The 20,430-nt window shown below is 50.2% G+C and overlaps 1 protein-coding gene across 9 annotated transcripts in view; it reads right to left on the bottom strand.

The window, feature by feature from the left end:
- Window positions 1–20,430, bottom strand: part of C22H19orf44 (chromosome 22 C19orf44 homolog) — a 24,096-nt gene extending 3,666 nt beyond the window's left edge. For 3 of the 9 annotated variants that reach the window (XM_054250233.2, XM_054250235.2, XM_054250236.2), the window contains exons 1-9: window positions 20,275–20,430; window positions 15,363–15,481; window positions 14,433–15,192; window positions 11,284–11,599; window positions 8,864–8,937; window positions 7,600–8,089; window positions 4,424–4,519; window positions 1,511–1,677; window positions 133–243 (exon numbers count right to left, since the gene is read on the bottom strand). In XM_054250233.2, coding sequence (XP_054106208.2) covers window positions 172–243; window positions 1,511–1,677; window positions 4,424–4,519; window positions 7,600–8,089; window positions 8,864–8,937; window positions 11,284–11,599; window positions 14,433–15,192; window positions 15,363–15,454 — 2,067 coding nt within the window. In that variant the 5' untranslated portion in view covers window positions 15,455–15,481; window positions 20,275–20,430 and the 3' untranslated portion in view covers window positions 133–171. Of the gene's footprint in view, window positions 1–132; window positions 244–1,510; window positions 1,678–4,423; window positions 4,520–7,001; window positions 7,159–7,599; window positions 8,090–8,863; window positions 8,938–11,283; window positions 11,600–14,432; window positions 15,193–15,362; window positions 15,482–20,274 lie in introns of all 9 variants that reach the window. The other 6 variants (XR_013531275.1, XR_013531276.1, XM_054250234.2 and 3 more) reach the window with 6 other exon arrangements.

Genomic DNA, 20,430 nt, shown 5'->3' with positions numbered 1-20,430 from the left:
GGATTTGGCTCAGAGGAATATGGGCGGGACCCTCACTCCAGCACTACCTGCCCCCACCACAGAACTGGATGCTGAGGGAGGGAGGGAGGGTGTGACTACGCACGCACACACTGAGTACAGAGGATGAGGTACCTTTCCTTAGACATCACATCAAGTTCCACCTGCTGGTGCTCACAGCTCTTTGTTCACCTCCTCCAGGGCGTCCTCCATGGTCAGTGGGGCAGGCCTGTGGCGTCTAATGTACTGTCAGGCAAAAGAGACCGCACTGTCACCACTGCCACCTCAGCACATTCAGGGTGCTGGAGGAGGGAGTGGAGCCAGCACCTGTCCCCCCCAGCAGGCTCCTGTCAGGCTGACTAAAGCATAAAGCAGGCTGTGTGACAGGCTAGCACCCAGGAGTGCCCGGGGGGCTGTGGGAACACAGGGTAGAGGGACACCCAGGTGAGCGCTGTAATGGGTGAGCCCTAACGGAGGAAGGGAGGGGCACCTGCTGGTGTCCCCGGAGCAGGTAGGATCTGTGAGAAGTGCCTGGAGCAGGCAGCTGGGAGCTATGGTGGGCTGCAGGCAGGTGCCATGGACAGGTGACTTCTGCCTGCACGGCATGGGCTGATGGACGCCCAACAGAGGCACAAGTTCAAAGCCCCCAGAGGGGTGCGATGAGCAAATTTCAGAATGTAGAGACCCATAGAACTCAACCTGCCCTCTTCAGCAGATAAACCACAGGAAACCAGAGGCCTGGGGTGCAGGGGGCCCCGAGGGCAGTAGTTCCAAACCAGCATCCCTGGGCACACCCCGCCTGCTTGTGGGCCCAACATCACTTTCATGAGCCTTCCCACTTTTGAGATGGAGTCTCGCTCTGTCGCCTGGGCTGGAGTGCAGTGCCATGATCTCAGCACACTGCAACCTCCACCTCCCGGGTTCAAGTGATTCTCCTGCCTCAGCTTCCCAAGTAGCTGAGCCTACAGGTGCGCTCCACCATAGCCGGCAAAATTTTTGCATTTTTAGTAGAGATGGGGTTTCACCATGTTGGCCGGGCTAGTCTCAAACACCTGACCTCAAGTGATCCGCCCATCACAGCCTCCCAAAGTGCTGGGAATACAGGTGTGAGCCACTGTGCCCAGCTGGTAATCAGGCAGAAATTCTTAGAGGGTACAAAAGAGGTGAGGGTGATCACTAAGGAGAACAGCTGGGCCTTCCCTAGTCCCATCTCAGGCATCTCTCAGGAGGCTCAGTGAAAGGGACAGGACCCCTCCCACGGGAGAAGACACTGCCATGGACAGTAGGTCCCTCTAGTCTGAGGTCACACAGCCCAGACTGGCTGCAAGGTGCAGGAGCTCAGCACCCCACCATACTGGCTCTTGCCACAGGGTGGTAAGAAAGCAGGCTCCCTCCACAAGGACAGAGAGTGATGGCCCCATCGCATCCCTGCAGCCCTGGCCACCATCCCTTCAGCTGGCATCTGGAAGCTGCTGTGCCCCTACTGCCCTGCCCCGTGGGGAGCCGTGCTCACCTCTTTGGCTTCCTCCAGGGTGTGGTAGTGGAAGGAGTCTGCGTCCAGGGAGTGCAGGAGGGAGGCATGCAGGTGCCGGCTGGCCTGGATGAACTGCTGCGTCAGGCTCAGCTGCTGCTTCAGCATGTCGTGTAGCACCAGCACGGCCGGGCTGTAGGCGGTCAGGGCTGCCCCAGCTCCATGTCACTCAGTGGCTTCACCAGGGCCCCACAAATTCTACCACCCTGCCCTTCCCCCACCGCTCAGGTGCCAGGCTGCCTTCTGAAATCTTATTTTTTTTTGGAGACAGGGTCTTGCTCAGTCGCCCAGGCTGGGGTGCAGTGGTACAATCACAGCCCACTGCAGTCTCGAACTCCTGGCTTTAAGCAATACTCCAGCCCGTAGTCTCCTGAGTAACTAGTTCTAAAAGTGCATGTCCCTATGCCCGGCTCTTTTTTTCTGAGACAGAGTTTTGCTCTGTTGCCCAGGCTGGACTGCAATGGCGTGATCTCAGCTCACCGCAACCTCTGTCTCCAGGGTTCAAGCAATTCTCCTGCCTCAGTCTCCCGAGTAGCTGAAATTACAGGCATGTGCCACCACGTCCAGCTGATTTTATATTTTTAGTAGAGACGGGATTTCTCCTTGTTGGTCAGGCTGGTCTCCAACTCCCGATCTCAGGTGATCCGCCCACCTTGACCTCCCAAAGCGCTGGGATTACAGACATGAGCCACCAGGCCTGGCCACCTGGCTCATTTTTTAATTTTTTTTTTTTTTTTTAGAGATGGGATCTTATTATGTTGCCCAAGCTGGTCTCAAAATACTGGCTTTGAGCTATTCTCCTGCCTCAGCCTCCCAAAGTGCTGAGATTACAGGTGTGAGCCACCATGCCCAACTAAAACTTACGTTTTTCAAAAAAAACAAGTTTTCTTGTTATAACCAGTACATTTTAATATCATCACAACGTTTTTTTAAATCCTATTAAGAAAATTGAAGGCCAGATGTGGTGGTTCATGCCTAAAATCCCAACGCTTCGGGAGGCCAAGATTAAAGGATCACTTGAGGCCTGGAGTTCAAGACCAGCCTGGGAAACATAATGAGACTTATCTTTACAAAAAAAAATTTTAATTAAAAAAAAATAGCCAGGCGCAGTGGTTAATGCCTATAATCCCAGCACTTTGGGAGGCCAAGGCAAGTGGATCATCTGAGGTCAGGATTTCAAGACCAGCCTGGTCAACATGGCAAAACCCCATGTCTACTAAAATTACAAAACTTAGCCAGGCATGGTGGCAAATGCCTGTAATGCCAGCTACTCAGAGACTGAGGCAGGAGAATCACTTAAACCCAGGTGGTGGAAGTTGCAATGAGCTGAGATCGTGCCACTGCACTCCAGCCTGGATGACAGAGACTCTGTCTCAAAAAAAAAAATTAATTAATTAAAAAATTGGCTGGGACCAGGTGCTGTGGCTCACGCCTATAATCCCAACACTTTTGGAGGCCGAGGCAGGTGGATCACCTGAGGTTGGGATTTTGAGACCAGCCTAACCAACATGCTGAAACCCTGTCTCTACTAAAAATACAAAATTAGCCAGCTGTGGTGGTGCATGCCTGTAATCCCAGCTACTCAGGAGGCTGAGGCAGGAGAATCACTTGAATCTGGGAGGTGGAGGTTGCAGTGAGCCAATATTGAGCCATTGCACTCCAGGCCTGGGCAACAAGAATGAAACTCCATCTCAAAAAAAAACTGGCCGGGCGCAGTGGCTCATGCCTATAATCCCAGCACTTTAGGAGGCTGAGGTAGGCAGATCACCTGAGGTCAGGAGTTTGAGACCACCCTGGCCAACATGGTGAAACCCCATCCCTACTAAACATACAAAAATTAGCTGGGCGTGCTGGTACATGCCTGTAATCCCAGTTGCTCAGGAGGCTGAGAAATGAGAATCACTTGAACCTAGGAGGTGGAGGTTTCGGTAAGCCAAGATCACGCCACTGCACTCCAGCCTGGGGGACAAATGTGAGACTCCATCTCAAAAAAAAAAAAATTCAAAAGGGAATAAATAGTTGATATCAGATGGACTCCTATGTGTACCACAAGCCTTTAGTGGCTCCACTGGACTTGGCAAAGACTAAACTCTCTAAGATGGCTGTGGGGACCGCTTCATCATTCAGCTCCTTCCTCATGCCTCAGGCTGGACTGGAGCCTTTCTGAAGGCCACATGGACTCAGCCCAGGAGGCAAGGGGCATGTCCACCCAGGCCGTGCACCTCAGTATGGGTGAAATAAGTGTCCTGAGGGGAAATAAATGATGCAATGCCACCAAGGGAACAAACAAAAGTGACCTTGTGCTGGGCGTGGTGGCTCATTGTGCTGGGCGTGGTGGCTCAGGCCTGTGATCCCAGCACTTTGGGAGGCAGAGGTGGGCAGATCACCTGCGGCCAAGAGTTTGAGACCACCCTGGCCAACATGGTGAAACCCCAACTCTACTAAAAATACAAAATTAGCCAGGTGTGGTGGCAGGCGCCTGTAATCCCAGCTACTCGGGAGGCTGAGGCAGGAGAATCACTTGAACCCTGGAGGCGGAGGTCGCAGTGAGTGAAGATCACACCACTGCACTCCAGCCTGGGCAACAGAGCGAGACTCCATCTCAAAACAAACAAAAAAAGTGATCTTGTTGGGGTGCAGGGCACATGGGCATTGCTCTTCACCCTCTTGTTTTGTGTGACATTGGAGTCCCTTTGCAAGAGACAGAAGGTTCTAGGGCATCCACACCTCACCCTCTTGCAGTGGCAGGTGCCCATGGCTGCAATAATCCCCACACAATGGACCCCTTGCAGCCAGCAATCAAGGGGGCACCGAACCTCCAGAGTGGGTGTGAATTTGCAGGTGAAATGAGTCCTGTAAATTTTAACAGGAGGAATCTCTCAAGCCGGCTGTTACCTTCTATTGTGTCCGCGCTGATAACATGATTGGCGATGGGCGTCGGGTCCACGTAGGCGCCTCCTAGGGCAGGCCCCATGGCTGCCATGCCGGCCACTGTCTCGGGGATGAAAGGAGGAGTGAGCAGGCAGGACACGGAGAAATGGCTTTCAGGTCCACAGATATGACCCTAGAATAAACTACGTGAGCCTGTTCCTTCCTCTTTCTGAAGGTGATCGCCACTCTTGCATTTTTTTTGAGACAAGGTCTTGCTTTACTGCCCAGTCTGGAGTGAAGCAGCATGATCACCGCTCACTGCAGCCTCCTGGGCTCACGCAATCCTCCCATCTGTCCCCCAGGTAGCTGGGACTACAGGCACAACACCAGACCCGGGTAATTTTTAAAGTTTTTTTTGTAGAGATATGGCCTCCCTATGTTGCCCAGGGTGGTCTTGAACTCCTGGGCTCAAGTGATCCTCCTGCCTCAGCCTCCAAAAGTGCTGGGAATCACAAGTATGAGCCACTGTGCCTGCCCTTTCTTTGCTTTTTTTAACCTCTTTCCCTTTCAAATATTCCCCAAAGCTGCCTCCATTTTCCTGCTAGGTTTTCTTGGCTCAAGGCACAGGCATCCTAGCTGGGTGAAGTGGAGGCTCTGGACATGGTGGCTGCACCGAAAGCCGTGGAGAATGTGGTCTCCCACCCTTTCTTTTTATTTATTTATTTTTTTGTAGTTGCTCTTATACTGCATACCTGTGTCTCCCAGCCTTTCTTCGAAGGGTCACTGTTGACCTCGGGGTGTTGTGTGTTCCCTGGGCTCTGAAGCCAGTGTGTTTATTGGCTGCTATTTTTTCTTGCCCCTTTTCCTGTCAGGCCTGGTCTAGGAAAACAGCCTCACCAGTGTTTCACAAAGCATTTCTAAATTGGCAAAACTATGGACAGAAATGCAGACAAACACAAACAATTCTGAGCCTGGACCCCAGGTTGAAAATACCATTTAGCCGGGTGTGGTGGCTCATGCCTGTAATTCCAGCACTTTGGGAGGCTGAGATGGGTAGATCACAAGGTCAGGAGTTCGTGACCAACCTGACCAACATGGTGAAACCCCGTCTCTACTAAAAATATAAAAATTAGCCAGGCGTAGTAGTGAGCACCTGTAATCCCAGCTACTCAGGAGGCTGAGGCAGGAGAATCACTTGAACCTGGGAGGTGGAGGCTGCAGTGAGCCAAGATTGCACCACTGCACTCCAGCCTAGGCGACAGAGCAAGACTCTGTCTCAAAAAAAAAAAAAAAAAAACTGGGCTCAGTGGCTCATACCTGTAATCCCAGCACTTTGGGAGGCCGAGGCGGGAGGATCACCTGAGGCTAGGCATTTGAGAACAGCCTGACCAACATGGAGAAACCCCATCTCTATTAAAAATACAAAATTAGCCAGGCATGGTAGCACATGCCTGCAATCCCAGCTACGCAGGAGGCTGAGGCAGGAGAATCACTTGAATCTGGGAGGTGGAGGTTGCAGTGAGCCGAGATCGCGCCACTGCTCTGCCTAGGCAACAAGAGCAAAACTCTTGTCTCGAAAAAAAATAATAAATAAAATAAACAACAAAATAAAATAATAATACGGACTGTTGAAAGGGGCCTTGCCACCAGCAAGAGCTGAGAGTGAAGCGGGGGCTGAGAGGGGTGTCCGCAGGCCAGGCATAGTGGCTCAGTCCTGCAGTCCCAGCACCTTGGGAGTCCAAAGTGGTCAGGTGGAAGGATCGCTTGAGCCCTGGAATTTAAGACCAGGCTAGACAACATAGGGAGACTCTGTCTCTACAAAAAAAAAAATTAAAATATGATCCAGGGCTGGGTGCAGTGGCTCATGCATGTAATCTCAACACTTTGGGAGGCTGCGGCCAGCAGATTGCTTGAGCCCAGGAGTTCGAGACCAGCCTGGGCAATATGGCAAGACCCCTTCGCTCCTTTTTTTTTTTTTGACATGGAGTTTCGCTCTTGTTACCCAGGCTGGAGTGCAATGGCGCGATCTCGGCTCACTGCAACCTCCGCCTCCTGGGCTCAGACAATTCTCCTGCCTCAGCCTCCTGAGTAGCTGGGATTACAGGCACACGCCACCATGCCCAGCTAATTTTTTGTATTTTTAGTTGAGACGGGGTTTCACCATGTTGACCAGGATGGTCTCGATCTGTTGACCTCATGATCCACCCGCCTCAGCCTCCCAAAGTGCTGGGATTACAGGCTTGAGCCACCGGGCAAGACCCCTTCTCTACAAAATACATAACAATCAGCCAGGCATGGGAGCCCATGTTTGTAATTCTAAGTACTCAGGAGGCTGAGGTGGGAAGATCACCTAAGCCTGGGGAGGCTGGGGCTGCAATGAGCCGTGACTGGGTCACTGCACTCCAGCTTGGATATCAGAGCAAGACCTCGTCTCTGAAAACAGAGTGAGAGAGACAGAGAGATGTGGGGAAGTCAGCGAAGGGCGTTCACGCTGTAGGACAAAGGCGTCCGGTGCACCGTGGGCATGGAATAGCAGCCCGGCCTCCACCCAGCAGATGCTGAGAGCATCCCCACCCCAGTCGTGACAATAATGTCTCCACACCTTGCTGGAGTCCCTCCGTGACAGAATCACCCGGGGTGGGAGCTGCTAACCCAGTCCTTGGTTCTCATCCTTCTGAACACTTCAGGGTAGGAGACATCGGGACACACCAGGGCAGGTGCCTCTCGTCCATGGAATGGGAAACGGTGGGCCAAAGTACCTGGGTGATTTTTTTTTTTTTGAAACAGAGTCCCGTTCTGTCACCCAAGTTGGAGTACAGTGACACAACCTCAGCTCACTGCAACCTCTGCCATCCAGGATCACGCGATTCTCGTGCCTCAACCTCCCGAGTAGCTGGGATTACAGGCATGCACTACCACATCTGGCTAATTTTTGTATTTTTAGTAGAGACAGGGGGTTCGCCATGTTGGCCAGGCTGGTCTCGAACTCCTGACCTCAAATGATCTGCCCACCTCGGCCTCCCAAAGTGCTGGGATTACAGGCATGAGCCACCGCGCCCGGCCTACCCCCACTCCCAGGTGATTTTATTAAGAGCCCAAATCTCTGGAACCTGAGCTCTCCCACGTCTCCTGGGATGCTGTAAACCACACACTGAGCTCCTGTCCTGGCTACCCCAGCCCCTGCAGGCCACCATGCTCACCCTTGGTCCACTCGTAGGTGAAGGCGGGATCGGGTGTCTGCACAGCTGTGTCCTTCACAAGGACTCTTGTCACGTGCCTGCCCGGCATTTTCCTAGACTCGGCTGTTTGTGGAAGGTCTGTCTTCACACTGGAAGAAGATTCAGACAGAATGTCCAGTGTTCTGTCAAGAGACTCCCTGGAATGGGCAGCTGGCTCAGATGCCGTCAGACTTGGAGAGTTTTCAAAATCCTCAGAATAGGCTGAGCTGACTGAGTTCACCATGGGGGCTTCAGATGGCGGCTGCATGCTGGAAGCGCTGTCCGGCCGGACACCAGGAGCCAAGCTGGCACTGAGATGCTCTGAGACCTCGCTCTCACCCCCCTCTGCAGAGGCAGACTTTCCCTGCAATGCCCAGCTCCTCGCCTGGGCAGGCCTTGGGGCATCCTGCCCAGCAGATGCCTTGGCTCTGAAGATTGTGCCAGCTGTTTTTTCCCTGCGAGCACTTTCCTCCTAAAATGAGGAATGGTAGAGGTGGCTGAGAAGTGTTTCGAAAAGATCAACATGCTAGGATCACCGCATTCCTAGGAGCTGGGGACCTCCGGCACTCCAGCAGGCAAGGGGACACACTGGGTCCTCATTAGGTGTGGGCATGAAGTATTCTCAACAGAACTCCTGAGTCTTCAGCATGGGATGTCCACGGGGCTGCAGGGAACCCAGAGGGTGTGATGCATGCTTAGGTGGCATGGATGGCATTTAACATTTCATTGGCCGGGCATGGTGGCTCACGCCTGTCATCCCAGCTCGTTGGGAGGCTAAGGCAGGAGAATTGCTTGAACCCAGGAGGTGGAGGTTGTGGTGAGCCAAGATTGCACCACTGCACTCCAGCCTGGGCAACAAGAGCCAAACTCCATCTCAAAAAAAAAAATTTCATCATGGACTTAAGGACTTCAGGAGACTGAGTGGTAGAATCCTTGGAGCTCAGGAGTTCAAGACCTGCCTGGGCAACACAGCAAGACCCTATCTCTATAAGAAAAAAACTTAGGCCAGGCACAGTGGCTCATCCCAGTGCTTTGGGAGGCTGAGGTAGACAGATCCAAAAGAATCGACATTGGGCAGGGAATGGCGGCTCGCACCTGTAATCCCAGCATTTTGGGAGGCCGAGTGGGGAGGATTGCTTGGGCCCAGTTTGAGGCTAGCCTGGGCAACAGAGTGAGACCCCGCCTATACTTAAATTTTTTAAAGCAAAAAACAATCGACAATGAAAACTGACTTTGTTGTACTTACCTCCCGTTCCAGATCTGAGTTCTCACTGACTATGGGAGCCAGATCGTCAAGCGATAAAACATTTATTCTGAACGCTGTAATTCAAAAAATAGTACAGCATTTACATTTACTCCTTTATTTACTCCACAATGTTTTTAAAATCTTCCATATTTCTTTTTTTTTTTTTTTTTTTTGAGACAGAGTCTCGTTCTGTCACCAGGCGCCAGGCTGGAGTGCAGTGGCGCGATCTCTGCTCACTGCAACCTCCGCCTCCCGGGTTCAAGCAATTCTCCTGCCTCAGCCTCCCAAGCAGCTGGGACTACAGACGCGCACCACCACGCCCAGCTAATTTTTACGTTGTAATAGAGACAGGGTTTCACTATGTTGCCCAGGATGGTCTTGATCTCTTGACCTCGTGATCTGCCCGTCTCGGCCTCCCAAAGTGTTGTGATTACAGGCGTGAGCCACCGCGCCCGGCCCTTTTTTTTTTGAGATAGAGTTTCACTCTGTCACCCAGGCTGGAATGCAATGGCACGATCTTTGCTCACCACAACCTCCGCCTCCCAAGTTTAAGTGATTCTCCCACCTCAACCTCCCGGGTAGCTGGGATTACAGGTGCCTGCCACCTTGCCCTGCTAAGTTTTGTATTTTTAGCAGAGACAGAATTTCACCATTTGGCCAGGCTGGTCTCAAACTCCTACACTCAAGTGAATTGCCTGCTTCAGTCTGTCAAAGCACTGGGATTACAGGCATGAGCCACAGCGCCCAGACTAATCTTCCATAAACGTTTAGAAAGATATGAAGACATGCAGTTCTCAAAACACCAGCCCAGGAGTTAGCACACCTTTTCTCTACAGGACTAGGAGAGGCAGGGCATAGTGGTTCACACCTGCAATCCCAGCACTTTGGGAGGTTGAGGCAGGATGATCGCTTGACCCCAGGTGTTTGAGACCAGCCTGGGCAACATAGTGAGACCCCATCTCTACAAAAAAATTAAAACATTAGCCTGGCATGGTGGTGTGCACCTGTCCAGCTTTTGGGGACAGTGTGTCAGTTGTGACTACTCAGCTCCACAGTCATAGTGTGAAGGCAGCCATAGACAAGATGTGAAGGAAGAAGCATGGCTGCCTTCCGAGAAAGCTTTAAAGACAGAAGACAGGCCCCGCTGGCCCCGGGTCTAGACAGACTAGCAGCTGATCAAAGCACACTGCAGGAAGGTGTGAGAAGTGCAAGTGTGGTGTAAGGGGTGGGAGGCAGCGGGACACCAGCCAGCTGGGGAGGAAGCAGGGGACAGACTGCGGGGCAGGGGCAGACCTGAGACATGGCCCCAAAGCATCCTATGTTGTCATTTACAGCAAGTTAATAGACTGTGAGTTCTGGAAAATAAAATAAAACAAAACACACAGTGCAGCAAGTGAAAGGCACTGCAGAACCTTAGGGTGGAGGCTGGTGCCTGAACGAAGTGTGTGCCGGGACCCAGGAGTGTGGGGTTGGAGATTCTAGTGCTCTAGCAGGTTTTGGGGTCTTAAATTTTTTTTTTTTTTGAGACGGAGTTTCGCTCTTGTTACCCAGGCTGGTGTGCAGTGGTGTGATCTCGGCTCACTGCAGCCTCCGCCTCCCAGGTTCAAGCAATTTCTCCTGCCTCAGCCCCCTCACTACCATGCCCAGCTAATTTTTGTATTTTTAGTAGAGATGGGGTTTCACCACGTTAGCCAGGATGGTCTTGATATCTTGACCTCCTGGGAGGCCGAGGCAGGCATCGGATCACGAGGTCAGGAGTTTCAGACCAGCCTAATATGGTAAAACCCCATTTCTACTAAAAAAATACAAAAATTAGGCTGGACGTGGTGGCTCAAGCCTGTAATCCCAGCACTTCGGGAGGCCAAGGCAGGTGGATCACGAGGTCAAGAGATCAAGACCATCCTGGTCAACATGGTGAAACCCCGTCTCTATTAAAAATGCAAAAAATTAGCTGGGCATGGTGGCACGTGCATGTAATCTCAGCTACTCAGGAGGCTGAGGCAGGGGAATTGCCTGAACCCAGGAGGCGGAGGTTGCAGTGAGCCAAGATCGCGCCATTGCACTCCAGCCTGGGTAACAAGAGCGAAACGCCATCTCAAAAAAAAAATACAAAAATTAGCCAGTCATGGTGGTGCATGCCTATAGTCCCAGCTACTCGAGAGGCTGAGGCAGAAGAATCGCTTGAACCCAGGAGGCAGAGGTTGCAGTGAGCCGAGATCGTGCCACAGCACTCCAGCCTTCATGATAGAGTCAGACTCCGTCTCAGAATTAAAAAACAAACAAAAAAAAGAAAGCTGAGTGTGATGTCGCTCAAAATTTCCTGCCTGTGGAAATGCGCTGTGACCACCACATCGGGGATGCTAAAGGTGGCCTCGCCCTTCCTGCCCAAGGTACTGGTTTTGCACTGAGATTGGGATTACCGTCGAGGCTGTCATCAGCACCTTCTGAAACTGACTCATCTACAGACTCAGCCTCACTCCCTTCAGGGGAGGACGCAAGCTTGACATGCCCCATCTTTAAAGAGACTGATTTCGAAGAGGCGCCTGTGATGGAAACTGACGGCATGTGGGAGGCGGTGTCATCAGAAACGAGACTCTGCAGGGACTGTGCTCTTGAGCGAGCGCTGTGAAAGGTCCTGTCTGCTGCTAGGGAGGTTGGCAGGCATGATGTCTGAGAAGGCTTTGCACTGGAGAGTTCCACGCTGGGTACAGTAAATGCTCTCGGTTCAGATGCGACCTGATATAAAATACTTGAAATTAACAAATTTATTTATTTTTTTAATTATTATTATTTTTTTAAAGATGGGGTTTCACCATGATGGCCAGGCTGGTCTTGAACTCTTGATCTCAGGTGATCCACCCACCTCGGCCTCCCAAAGTGCTAGGATTAAAGGTGTGAGCCACCGCACCCAGCAAAATTAACAAACTTATAACGACTAAATTCTTTTTTTTTTCTGAGACAGTGTCTCACTCTGTTCCCCATCCTGGAGGGCAGTGGTACAGTCATAGAGTCACAGTTCACTGCAGCCTCGACATCCTGGACTCAAGCAATCCTCCCATCTCAGCCTCCCAAACAGCTGGGACTACAAGCACATGCCACCACACCTGGCTAATTTTATTATTTTGGTAGAAATAGGTTTTGCCATGTTGCCCAGGCTGGCCTTGAACTCCTGGGCTGAAGCCATCTACCCAACTCAGCCTCCCAAAAGGCTGGGATTATAGGTGTGAGCCACCATACTTGGCCATCACCTATGTTCTTTTTTTTTTTTTTTTTTTTTTTTGAGACAGAGTCTTGTTCTGTCGCCAAGCTGGAGTGCAGTGGCGTGATCTCGGCTCACTGCAACCTGAGGCTGGAATGCGGTGGCACTATCTTGGCTCACCGCAACCTCGGCCTCCCAAGCTCAAGTGATTCTCCTGCTTAAGCCTCCCAAAGTAGCTGGGACTACAGGTGTGCACCACTCCGCCTAATTTTTGTGTTTTTAGTAGAGACAGGATTTCAACATGTTGGCCGGGCTGGTCTCGAACTCCTGACCTGAAGTGATCTTCCTGCCTTGGCCTCCCAAAGTGCTGAGATTAAAGGCATGAGCCTCCTCACCTGGCATAATTACACATTTTCTAAATCAAGGCCCTTCTAGCCCTATGAGGACTAAGCTATGATCGCCTAGACCTTCAACAGAATCAAAATGAATACGGAGATCCTCCCCCATAAAATGTAGCCTTCTGGCTGGGCACTGTAGCTCACGTGGTAATCCCGCACTTTAGGAGGCCCAGTTGGGAGGATCACTTGAGCTCAGGAGTTCGAAACCAGCCTGGACAACATAGCAAGACTTTGTCTCTAAAAAAATTGTAAACATAAGCTGGGCATGGTGGTGCACACCTGTAGTACCAGCTACTTGGGAGGCTGAGGCAGGAGGTTCACTTGTACCTAGGAGGTCGAAGCTGCAGTGAGCTATGATTACACCCACTGCACTCCAGCCTGGGTGACAGAGTGACACCATGTGTCAAAAAAAAAAAAAAAAGCAGGCCAGGCACTGTGGCTCATGCCTGTAATCCCAGCACTTTGGGAGGCTAAGGTGGCAGGATCACGAGGTCAGGAGTTCGAAACCAGCCTGACCAACATGATGAAATCCCATCTCTAAAAACAAATAAAAAATAAAATAAAAAAACACAACAACAACAAAATCCTTCCCTCAAGATGTTTATGGGTGCCAGCTGCTATTTAGGAAAGAAGAGAAGCAAATACTAAATGTTTGTTGAAAATAAACAAATAGGCCAGGCGCAGTAGTTCATGCCTGTAGTCCCAGCACTTTGGGAGGCCAAGGCAGGTGGATCACAAGGTCAGGAGTTCGAGACAAGCCTGCTCAAGACAGTGAAACCTCAACTCTACTAAAAAAAAAAAAAAATTAGCCCAGCATGGTGGCACATGCCTATAGTCCCAGCTACTCGGGAGGCTGAGGCAGGAGAATCGCTTGAACCCGGGAGGCAGAGTTTGGGATAAGCCGAGATCATGCCACTGCATTCCAGCCTGGGCAACAGAGACTCTGCCTCAAAAACAATAAATAGATAGATAGATAGATAGATAGATAGATAGATAGATAGATAGCTGGGCCGGGTGGTTCATGCCTGTAATCCCAGCACTTTGGGAGGCCGAGGTGTATGGATCACCTGAGGTCACAGTTCAAGACCAGCCTGACCAACATGGTGAAACCCCGTCTCTACTCAAAATACAAAAAATTAGCCAGGCATGGTGGCAGGTGCCTGTAATCCCAGCTACTCAGGAGGCTGAGGCAGGAGAATTGCTTGAACCTGGGAGGTGGAGGTTGCAGTGTGCTGAGATCACACCATTGCACTCCAGACTGGGCAACAAAAGCGAAACTCCATCTCAAAATAAAATAAAATAAACAAATAATTAATTAGGGGGATGTGGTGGCAGGTGCCTATAACCCCAGCTACTTGGGAGACTGAGGCATGAGAATCTTTGGAATCTGGAAGATGGAGGTTGCACTGAGCCAAGATCATGTCAATGCACTCTAGCCTGAAAGGCAGAGCAAGACTCCATCTCAAAAAAAATAAATAAAGTAAAAAATAAAAAACAGTCAGGGTGCCGTGACTCATGCCTATAATCCCAGCATTTTGGGAGGCCAAAGCAGGCAGATTACAAGATCAGGAGATCGAGACCATCCTGTCTAACATGGTGAAACCCCGTCTCTACTAAAAATACAAAAAAAAAAAAATTAGCCAGGCAAGGTGGTACACACCTGTAGTCCCAGCTACTCGGGAAGCTAAGGCAGGAGAATTTTTTTTTTTTTTTAAAAAGATGGAATTGCACCATGTTGGTCAGGCTGGTCTTGAACTCCCGACCTCAGGTGATCCGCCCACCTTGGCCTCCAAAGTGCTTGGATTACAGGCACGAGCCACCACTCCCGGCCAAGGCAGGAGAATTGCTTGAACCTGGGAGGTGGAGGTTGCAGTGAGCCAAGATCATACCACTGCACTCCAGCCTGGATGACAAGAGTGAAACTCTGTCTGAAAAAAATAATAAAAATAAATTTTTTGAAAAAACACCTTACCGAAAACAGTTTTCTCTCTTCTTCCTCACTAACTTCAGCGCTGCTGGAGCCTTGCTTTGTTTCTTTTTCTCTGGAAGAGTCCATCAAGCTTCCTAGCAATGCTTTAATTTCCTCTTCGTCACTGTCTGGAGAATCAAATGTTCTAGCAGTTTCTTTCTTCTGTTTGGAGGTTTGCAAAGTCCTCTCTTTCCCAACTGGTGCTTCAGGGGATACGTTTTCAGCAGGTGGTAGTTTCTTCTTTAGAAACCTACTGACCTTCGCGTTCTGTGCATTATTTTCGGTGACAGGAAGTTCATGGGCTTGTTTCTGGGAAGTTTTTTCTGTGTTCTGGGACGAAAGTTCAACTGGGCCCCCGGTGGGAATTTTGTCAGCTCTCTTTGGAAGACTGGCTTCAGTGTTCACTGAGTCAGGCTCTGCACCAGACAGATTCCTCTGCAGCTTCCGATTCATGATCCGGGTTTCTAGCTGGGCCAGCTTCATGAGTGCGGCATTGGCTCGGATCCCGGACGCAGTGGGCAGTCTACTTGAGGCAAGCCTGGGTCCACTCCCCAGCGCAGCGTTCTCTTTCAGGTGTAAGTGTTTTTCACCTAGAGTTTGGTTTCTTTTCAGAAATCTGCTATGCCCAGGTGCTATTTTGGTAAGATTTCTACTGATCTGGTGGTTTCTGATTTCTTCCATTGTTGCATCTTCTAGGAAACTATCGCTGAAGTCACCAGAAACATCACGCATGGGACAGCTGGCTTTTCTTGCAGAATCCATTCTGCAGGAGAAGGGGAGAGAATTTCGAGTAAGAGGCTTGTAATCAAAGCTCTTTTGGAGGCCAAGGCAGGCGGATCACCTGAGGTCAGGAGTTCGAGACAAGCCTGATCAACATGGAGAAACCCTGTCTCTACTAAAAATACAAAATCAGCCGGGCGTGGTGATACATGCCTGTAATCCCAGCTGCTTGGAAGGCTGAGGCAGGAGAATGGTTTGAACACAGGAGGCAGAGGTTGCGGTGAGCAGAGATGACGCCACTGCATTCCAGCCTGGGCAACAAGAGCGAAACTCTGTCTCAAAAAAAAAAGATTACCTGCTGTTTGTATTGTGCATTCAATGGCCCCCACTTGGCTAAAGGTCACACTGTCTTTTGCAACCCAGCCACAGCCTTCCCTTCAAGCCCAAGGATGACAATAAAAATGACCAGGCCAGGCGCGGTGGCTCATGTCTGTAATCCCAGCACTTTGGGAGGCCAAAGAGGGCGAATCGAGAAGCCAAGAGATGGAGACCATCCTGGTCAACATGGAGAAACCCCATCTCTAATAAAAATACAAAAATTAGCTAGGCGTGGTGGCATGCACCTGTAGTCCCAGCTACTCAGGAGGCTGAGGCAGGGGAATCGCTTGAACCCAGGAGGTGTAGGTTGCAGTGAGCCAATATCGCACCACTGCACTCCAGCCTGGTGACAGAGTGAGACGCCATCTCAAAATAAATAAATAAATAGTAACTATTACTCTCATAGGATTCCTATATATTCCGAGTGGGACGTGCAAAAGTGCTCAGTAACATTTAAATGGCAGTAAGGGCTAGGTGCAGCGGCTCACGCTTATAATCCCAGCATTTTGGGAGGCCAAGGCAGGTGGAGCACTTGAGGTCAGGAGTTCGAGACCAGCCTAGCCAACATAGCAAAACCCTGTCTCTACTAAAAAATAACAATAATAAAACAATTAGCTGGGCATGGTGACAGGCACCTATAGTCCCAGCTACTTAGGAGGCTGAAGCAGGAGAATTGCTTGACCCAGGAGGTGGAGGCTGCAGTGAGCCACTGCCAGCCTACCTGGGCAACAGAGGGAGACTCTGTCTCAAAAAAAAGGCAGTAATGGAAGTATCTGGACCACTTGCATAATGGGTTACCTTTCAGATGAGAGGACAAGATAACTAAGGTCCCTAGCACGTTGCTTCACACACACACACAGTGCCGGGAGAACGTCAACAACTCTCTGGTAGTATCTGTAGCCAAAGCTCAGGAGATGGCTCAGCCTGGGTCATTCTATATGAGTCAGAAGGAAGACCTGACTATTAGGCCAAATTTTCTGGATTTAGTTCTTCTAGAAGTTTCCTTGGGTTCCAAATTAAACCAATGAAAAAATGGTTCAAAAGGCAAATTTGACACCATATATATTTTACTACAACTAAAATTATATACGTATATTTAAAACACAACAGTTATAATAAACCAGTGGGCAGTCAGGCACTGTGGCTCATGCCTATAATCCCAGCATTTTAGGAGGTCGAGGCGGGCAGATCACCCAAAGTCAGGAGTTCAAGACCAGCCTGGCTAATGTGGAGAAACCCCATCTCTACTAAAAATATAAAATTAGCCAGATGTGGTGGCACATGCCTGTAATCCTAGCTACTCAGGAGGCTGAGGCAGGAGAATTGCTTGAACCCAAGAGGCAGAAGTTGCGGTGAACCAGGATCGCGCCATTGAACTCCAACCCGAGCAACAACAGCAAAACTCTGTCTCAAAATAAAATAAAATAAACCAAGGGGCAAAAGATGTAAACAGATACTCTGAATACGTAAAAACTACATATAAATAACTAATAAGCGGCCGGGAGTAGTAGCTCATGCCTGTAATCCAAGCGCTTTGGAGGCCAAGGTAGGCAGATCACCTGAGGTCGGGAGTTCAAGACCAGCCTGACCAATATGGTGAAACCCCGTCTTAAAAAAAAAAAAAAAAAAGACAGGGCCTGAAACCTCATTAAAAAAAAAAACTAATAAGCATATGAAAAGCTGTTCAATGTCACTAGTCATTACAGAGATGCAAATCAAAACCACAAGGACTGGCTGGGCATGGTGGCTCACGCCTTAATCCCAGCACTTTGGGAAGCCGAGGTGGGCACATCCTGAGGTCAGGAGTTCGAGACCAGCCTGGCCAACATGGTGAAACCCTGTCTCCACTAAAAATACAAAAATTGGGCCAGGCGCGGTGACTCATGCCTATAATCCCAGCACTTTGGGAGGCCGAGGCGGGTGGATCATGAGGTCAAGAGATTGAGACCATCCTGGTCAACAAGGTGAAACCCCATCTCTACTAAATATACAAAAATTAGCTGGACATGGTGGCGTGCGCCTATAGTCCCAGTTACTGGGGAGGCTGAAGCAGGAGAATTGCTTGAACCCAAGAGGCGGAGGTTGCGGTGAGCCGAGATCGCGTCATTGCACTCTCGGTAACAAGAGTTACCATTGCCTGGGTAACAAGAGCGAAACTCCAACTAAAAAAAATACAAAAATTAGTTGGGCATGGGGGAGCGCATGCCTGTAATCCCAGCTACTCTCGAGGCGAGGTAAAAGAACTGCTTGAACCCAGGAGGCGGAGGTTGCAATGAACCAGGATCAATACCACTGCACTCTAGCCTGATGACAGAGTGGAACTCCGTCTCAAAAAAAAAAAGGAAAAAACCACGAGGAGCTACTACTTCACATTCCCGAGGATGACTATAATCAAAAATACACATAACAAGTGTCGGTGAGAAAGTGAAGAGATTGAAGCCCACAGTGGCTCATGCCCATAATCCCAGTACTTTGGGAGGCCAAGACGGGAGGATCACTTGTGCCCAAGAGTTCAAGATCAGCCTGGGCAACATAGGTGGACCCCATCTCTACAAAAAATTTAAAAATTAGCTGGGTTTGGTGTCATACACGTCTAGTCCCAGTTACTCAGGAGGCTGAGGTGGGAGGATTGCTTGAGCCCAGGAGTTTGAGGCTGCAGTGAGCCCTGATTGTGCCACTGCACCCAGCCTGGATGACAGGGCAAGACCCTGTTTCTTTTCTTTTTTTTTTTTTTAAGACCAAATCTCACTCTGATGCCCAGGCTGGAGTATAGAAATCTCGGCTCACTGCAACCTCTGCTGCCTGGGCCCAAGTGATTCTCCTGCCTCAGCCTCCCGAGTAGCTGGGATTACAGTCACTCGCCACTGTGCCTGGGAAATTTTTGTAGTTTTAGTAAAGACGGGGTTTCACCATCTTGGCCAGGCTGGGGTTGAACTCTTGACCTTGTGAATTACCCGCCTCAGCTTCCCAAAGTACTGGCATTACAGGGATGAGCCACCATGCCTGGCCAACCCTGTTCCTAAAAAAAAGAGAGAGAGAGAGAGAGAGAGATGTTGCTGGGAAATTGTAAAATGATACAGTCCCTAATGTGGAGAATAGTTAGTTCCTCAAAAGGTTAGACACAGAGTTACCATACGACCCAGGAATTACACTCCTACATGACCCAAGAGAAATGAACATGAATGCAAATGTTCATAATAGTTTTATTTTGTTTTTTTGAGACAGTCTCTCACTCTGTTGCCCAGGCTACAGTGCAGTGGTGCAATCATGGCTCACTACAGCCTTGACTTCCCAGGGTCACGCGATCCTCCCACCTCAGCCTCCTGGGTAGCTGTGACTACAAACACACATCGCCATGCCTGGCTAACTTTTTGCAGACACAACGTCTCACTGTGTTGCCCAGGCTGTTCTCCAGTTCCCCAGTTCTAGCGATCCGCCAGCCTCAGCCTCCCAAAGTGCTGGGATTACAGTCCCACATCACCACACCTGGCCCCATAATACCTACTACTCCTAGCAGACTAAAAGGGGAACCAGTGTAAATGTCCATTAATTAGTGAAATGGATTACAAACTATGGTCCATCCATACAGTGGAATACTGTTCAGCAATTTTAAAAAGACAAATACGAATATAACAGCATGCACGAACCTCAAATATGTCATACTAAGGGAAAGCAGCCAGACACTAACTCCGCACACCCTATGATTTTATTTTTAAGAACTGTCCAGAAAAGGCAAACCAATAAACTCAGAAAGCAGATTGGGCCGGCGTGGTGGCTGTAATCCCATCACTTTGGGAGGCTGAGGCTGACAGATCACCTGGGGTCAGGAGTTCAAGACCAGCCTGGCAAACATGGTGAAACACCATCTCTACTAAAAATACAAAGATTAGTTGAGCATGGTGGTGTGCGCCTGTAATCCCAGCTATTCGGGAGGCTGAGGCAGGAGAATCCTTGAAACTGGGAGACGAAGGTTGCAGTGAGCTGAGATCGTGCCATTGCACTCTAGCCTGGGCGACAGAGTGAGACCTCAAACAAACAAAAAAAAGGAAGGCAGATGAGCGGTTCCCTGGAACTGTGGGTGTGAGTGAGGACAGATTGCAAAGGAACGAAGCAATCTCCTTGGGTAATAGAAAGTTTAGTTTTGTTTTTTGTTTTGTTTTGTTTTGAGTAGGGGTCTTGCTCTGCCACCCAGGCTGGAGGGCAGTGGCCTGATCACAGCTCACAGCAGCCTCGACCTCCTAGACACAGGCAATCTTCCCTCCCGACTCCACATGCCGAGTAGCTGGGACTACAGGCATGTACCACTGCACCTGGCTAATTATTTATTTTTATCTTTTTTAGAGATGGGGTCTCGCCATGTTGCCTAGGCTACTCTGAATCTCCTGGCCTCAAGTGACTGTTCCGCCTCTGCCTCTCAAAGTGCTGGGATTCCAGGCAGGAGCCACCGCGCCCAGCCTGCTGCAGAGTTCTAAAGCTGGATGAGCTGAATGGTGGCGACGGCTTCACAACTTTGAAGACTTACTAAAAATAACCGAGTCGTCAGCTTAAAAGTGGTAAACACTATGGTATGCAAACTGTAGCTCAATAAAGTTGTTAAAAATCAACAAACCAAAATTTGAAAACCCTGGCGCCCCTCAGACCATCCTGCTCTTCTCCCCTGCTATGAAGCGACCCGCACTGAACTCAACAGACCTCAGACAGGGAAACTGAGGCGCGGGACCACCCTGCAGCCTCCCGACCAGCTCACCTCCAGAGCAAGCCCGACTTCCCCGTATCTCCTCTCGCGAGCCCATGCGCTCAGCCGCGTCACCTCCCCACCAGCCCTGCCGACCTCCTCCCAGTGTGTCCATTCGCAGAGACTGCCACCACATTCAGGCCTGAGAGAGCAGTTGCCCTGAGCAAC

Source organism: Callithrix jacchus, chromosome 22, assembly GCF_049354715.1.
Source record: "Callithrix jacchus isolate 240 chromosome 22, calJac240_pri, whole genome shotgun sequence".
NCBI classification, from domain to species: Eukaryota; Metazoa; Chordata; class Mammalia; order Primates; family Cebidae; genus Callithrix; species Callithrix jacchus.
The sequence above is the reverse complement of the archived record's forward strand: the minus strand, read 5'-3'. Positions and strand labels throughout refer to the sequence as shown.